This window comes from Ipomoea triloba, chromosome 3 (genome assembly GCF_003576645.1).
Source record: "Ipomoea triloba cultivar NCNSP0323 chromosome 3, ASM357664v1".
Taxonomy (NCBI): Eukaryota; Viridiplantae; Streptophyta; class Magnoliopsida; order Solanales; family Convolvulaceae; genus Ipomoea; species Ipomoea triloba.
In genome coordinates, this window is record NC_044918.1 from 16,865,754 (window position 1) to 16,870,989 (window position 5,236).

At 37.7% G+C, this 5,236-nt stretch overlaps 1 protein-coding gene across 3 annotated transcripts in view; it reads left to right on the top strand.

Moving 5' to 3' along the window:
• LOC116014263 (zinc finger CCCH domain-containing protein 64) overlaps positions 1-5,236 on the top strand; it is a 7,395-nt gene continuing 2,159 nt past the window's right edge. The window contains exons 1-9 of one of the 3 annotated variants that reach the window (XM_031254284.1): positions 1-141; positions 249-522; positions 1,035-1,164; positions 1,272-1,391; positions 2,309-2,426; positions 3,078-3,514; positions 3,639-3,924; positions 4,502-4,595; positions 4,950-5,080. In XM_031254284.1, coding sequence (XP_031110144.1) covers positions 67-141; positions 249-522; positions 1,035-1,164; positions 1,272-1,391; positions 2,309-2,426; positions 3,078-3,514; positions 3,639-3,924; positions 4,502-4,595; positions 4,950-5,080 — 1,665 coding nt within the window. In that variant the 5' untranslated portion in view covers positions 1-66. The other 2 variants (XM_031254285.1, XM_031254286.1) reach the window with 2 other exon arrangements.

The window sequence follows — 5,236 nt, forward strand, 5'->3', positions numbered from 1 at the left end:
TATATTAAAAATGAAATTTACTCGAGGTTATAATTTGCCCTTTCCGTCGAACAGAGACACCCCGTCATGGCTCCGCCGAGAATCCTTCTCTGCGGTGACGTCGCCGGCCGTCTTAACCAGCTCTTCAAACGCGTTTCTTCGGTCTCTCTGTCTCTCTCAGCTAGCATATGCGCATATGTATACATTTCAGAAGTTAAGCAACTGGTATAGTAGTATTGCTGAAATTTTATTTTACTTCTCACTTTCAGGTGAACAAAGCGGCGGGTCCGTTCGATGCGCTGCTGTGCGTGGGGCAGTTCTTCCCGGAAACGGCTGACGGTTTGGAGGAGTTTAATGGATACATAGAAGGCCGCTCCAAAGTTCCTCTTCCGACCTACTTCATTGGCGACTATGGCGCCGGTGCGCCGAAGATCCTGTCGGCGGCTTCGAAGGAATCCGCCAATCAAGGGTTTAAGATGGACGGGTTGAGAATAAGCGATAATTTGTATTGGTTGAAAGGCAGTGGAAAGTTCACTCTTCATGGTAATACCAAAAACCTATCAATTTCTGTTAAATTTATCTGCATTATGTGGTAAATTTTATTTATTTATTTTAAATTTCAAATTTGACAAAATATTGGATTAGGTGGCTAATTGGGTTCATATTGGATAGTGCATTGGCTGCATTCACTCTGCTGTGTTGAATCTTTAATGCATTTTAGTATTAATGGAATGCTATTGAACGATTCCTTACTGATGCCAACAAGAGTTGAGCCTGGTGTAATGTAGTTTACTGTGTATTTGGTGTATTGGTTCCATCTGTGAACAAGACAAGTGCAGTTTATGTATGCTTTAGTTATATGCCTGAATTTTGATTATTTATCAGCTTATGGTACAGAAAAGCTCATTAAGCATGCACGGAGTATCAAATTTTCCATTTCTGTGTTGTGCACTCAGCTGTACTGAATGACAATTTTTAGAGTCCGGTGTCCAGTTAGCAAAAGTTTCAAATTTTCTATTTTCATAATATAGCTGATCTACTGCATTCATATCTAGGTTTATCTGTGGCCTACTTATCTGGTAGGAAATCTGAAAGTGGTTCTCAATTCGGCACATACAGCCAAGATGATGTTGATGCACTGAGAGCTTTAGCTGAGGAGCCAGGAGTCATAGACATATTCCTCACATATCCTTGTTAGTTCTGAATGATCTGTCTTTCATGCTCTCTATTTGGGAGTTTGTATGTCAACAGTCTGCAAGGAACAGTTGTTTATTTCCTTAATCAGATATCACTAATGAATGGCCCAGTGGGATCACAACTAGAGCTTCTGCATCTGCTATTCCACCAGAAATTTCAGACTCATCAGGCAGTGATTCCACTGTGTCTGAACTAGTAGCAGAGATAAAGCCCCGGTGAGTTTCTCTCTTCCAGAAAACAAGGTAGTTAATTGGTGTTCATTACTTCTCTTAGATTGTCACAAATCTTATCCCATCACAACAAATCCATCTTTATTTATTGCTTTGATCTCAAGAAGATTATATCATGTCATTCATTCTTCAGGATGACATTTAAGTAATAACAGCAATATGTAAACTTTTATGGTTTCATTTATTTTACTTTCTGTGATGTTTTTTTCTCCAATGCTTTTCCGAGCTTCATTTCTACCACAGGATGCACCAATACCCTCTTTCTTAGCCTTGAATATATTATCAAGCTTCTGAAAGTTACTGCTTTGGCTGTAATAGAATGACTCGACTAGTCAGCTGTTAAATTTACAGATCCTGTTAATGAATAAGAAGGTGGAAGGTCCAAATGGTGGCAAATGGCAACCACTTTCTGGTGAAGTGGCATGCAAGTAGATAGTTTGCATGATTACAAGAGCCTAGTGTTTATAGGCTATTATAGATACATAAGAGAGTCTAGATTCATTACTCTCATTTGACCACATTTGAATATGTGATTACAATGTGACTATGACTATTCAAGTCTCAATTCTCAAACAGATGTAAAAATTTTACAAGGTCTTGAAATTGATAATAGTAATCTACAGTACAAAATTTGCAACCTTTGGAATATAGTCCACTCAGATTACCTTGATATGGATTTTAGTTTAATATATGCAAACAGTAATGTTTTCATTGACTCATTCACCTGACTGCCTGAGTGCACTATTAAATATGGAAAAGAAAGGAATGATAAAAAATGTTGTTACCCTTTGGTGCCTGCTCTTTCTCTGTATCACATTCCCAAATTATCATGGTTGTTGTAATCAACTGGATTTCTAGAATAGTTTGAAACTTCCCCAAATAAAAAGTTGTGCATATTGTAGGTACCATATTGCAGGAAGTATGGGTGTATTCTATGATCGTGAACCATATGTCAATGCTGATGCTGCACATGTAACTCGATTTCTAGGCTTAGCATCTGTTGGAAATAAAGAAAAACAGGTTCTGACATTGCTTCATGGTCTTTCTTTTTCCTGTTTTTAATTGAGTTTCATTATTTCTCTTTGATCTTGATATGCTTCTTATATTTGCACTTTGTAAATTATTTGATATCCTTTTTAGGTGATTATACTTGTTGATAAATTTTTTTGTAATAAATATTTCTCTGATCTAAGCAATTTCATAAAACTTATAGTTTTGGATTAGTGAGGATATAAGTGGTGCTTAATACTTTTGTGAAAGGAATTAGAAAATACTTTTTCTGCCGTATTGTTAATTCACCGTCTCTTTCACATCAGTTCTGTGCACAGATGGGTTTGTGCATTTGTAAAATTGTATTGATCCATTTGTGTACTTATAGACTTATGTTTACATGGTTTGGATGTTACACACTTGATTTTGACGGAAGATTGTTGACTTGATTTCCAATAAAATTTTCTCTTGGTGAAAATGGCTAGAAGTTGTTTCACTACTGTCATAGTGGTAGATATATCTTATAGGCACTTAGTAACATAGGTTGATTTTGGAGTAAGATAATTAGATTTACTTCTAAAGAAGTTTAGCTATTGAAACGTAATCTACATTTGTAATAGTGATAGGCACGAGTACTCCTTGGCATTTGATGACTCACATTTCCAATTTCATGTTATCCAGAAATTCATTCATGCAATTTCTCCCACTCCAGCAGCTTCAATGTCTAAGGCTGAGTTAAGCACAAAGCCATCAAACACTACTTTATCTCCATACGTATGTGTTGACAAAACAGCCCAAACTGAGGGATCAGCTAAAAGACCTGGTGATAGTACTTCTGACTCACAGTATTGGCGATATGATGCTTCTCAAAAAAGACAAAAACATGGAGATGGCAATGGTGATAGGCTGTGCTTTAAGTTTGTCTCTTCTGGGACTTGTCCGCATGGGAAGAAATGCCACTTCCGGCATGATGAAGAAGCAATGGAACAGTACATGAGGGGTATGTGCTTTGACTTTCTCAACAAAGGGAAATGTGAGAGAGGTCCAGATTGCAAATTCAAGCACAATTTACATGATGAATCTGACAGGTCTCGATCTAAAGCTGCAAGCTCCACCAGGTGTATATTCTCAAATCCTCTATGCAATCGGATATGGTCACGATGTTTATTACCTTCTTCCTAATTTCCTTGAATATTCTGTTTATGGTAAAATCTTATGATTATAACAGATGCTTTCTTCCAGATCAAGAGAATGCTGGTTTTGTATGTCAAGCCCCAATGTGGAGTCACATCTAATCACGACTGTTGGAGAATATTACTACTGTGCACTTGCTAAAGGACCTCTAGTACCAGATCATGTGTTGATTCTGCCCATTGAGCATGAACCTAACACCCTATCTCTACCATCTGAATGTGAAGAGGAATTAGAAAGGTTTCAGAACAGTCTCAAGGCTTACTTCAAAAAGCAAGGAAAGGAGCCAGTTTTCTTTGAGTGGGTTTTTAAACGAGGAACTCATGCTAATCTCCAGGTATGGAGAACAACACTGAAATTTGTCTTAATTAATGGTAATATCAGTTTGCTAGTAGTCTTGGAATTATCCTTGATAATCAAGGAGTTGAGTATCTGTGCTATTGATTCTGTGTCATAAATGTGGTTCCCCTATTGGTTATGGTATATATTCAAGATGATACTTTGGCTTAAAGTCTCATTTCATAATTCTGCCATATGATAAAGGATAATCATCTCAAACTTAGGCTGTGACGTGGTGATGCTGCCTATTCCTTCTTCTTTCTTTTGTTTTTTTTTAGGGTAGGAGGCCTCTTTTTGGCCACTTGAACAGTATTATGAGTATGAGAAACCTAAGCAAATAGAATGGTATTGCTATTATGAGTTGTGACTACAAGATCTCATAGCCTGGCTTCTTTCCTTTTAGCATGTACATGTGAAGGATTCGTACCTGATAATCTCTGCTAATAAAGGCTCACTCAGATGAAGCCCTGAACAGAAGGAATGGGACTTTCCTCCTACCTTTGATGGTTAAAGCTTTGCTTTTCTGCTTGGCTAAGTTATGCGTAGTTGCGTGCTCTTACTCTTTATGCTTGCAGGTAGTTCCTATCCCATCAGCCAGGGCGTCCTCTGTTAAAAACATTTTTGATTTGGCTGCTGAAAGATTGGGGATTAAATTTAAAACAATCAAAGGTAAACATCACTATCATCTGTACCAGCAAAAATGCAATACCAAAACCTCAAAGAGAAGTAAACCATAAAGACTAAAAGAGAACAGGGAAAATATCTGTATGTTTCTCAAGCTTAAAATATTCAGCGCACTTATCTGCTGGAACTTTTTAATTGACGGAGTAATTTTTATTTAGTTTTTTGGGGATGGCTGTCTCTGCACTTCAGAAGTTTAATTGTTTCTCAACTTACTCTTTAACTTATACATTGGACCTTCATACATTGATACCTTTTATTTAGTGTTGGTGTTGAACAGAGATGGCTATGTCACAGGTATCATGTTTCTGATCATCTTGCTTATCTTTTTGTTCATTATAGCAGGGCGACAACTATTGCGGACACAGTTTGATAATTCTTGCAGCCAATTTTATGTGGAACTTCCTGGAGGTGTAATTCTCTCACATTCTGTGGAGGAGAACGAAAATTTCCCTGCTCAGTTTGGGCGTGAGGTAAGATGCTAACAAACATCCTATTAAATGGGGCTGTTCGTCTGTTACGACATAATTGTGCAATTCTTGTTCTAGACAATACTTGCCCGATAAATATAGCTGCAAGATCCCCCTTACAACTCCCTCCCCTCCCCGCGCTCGCACACACACACCCCC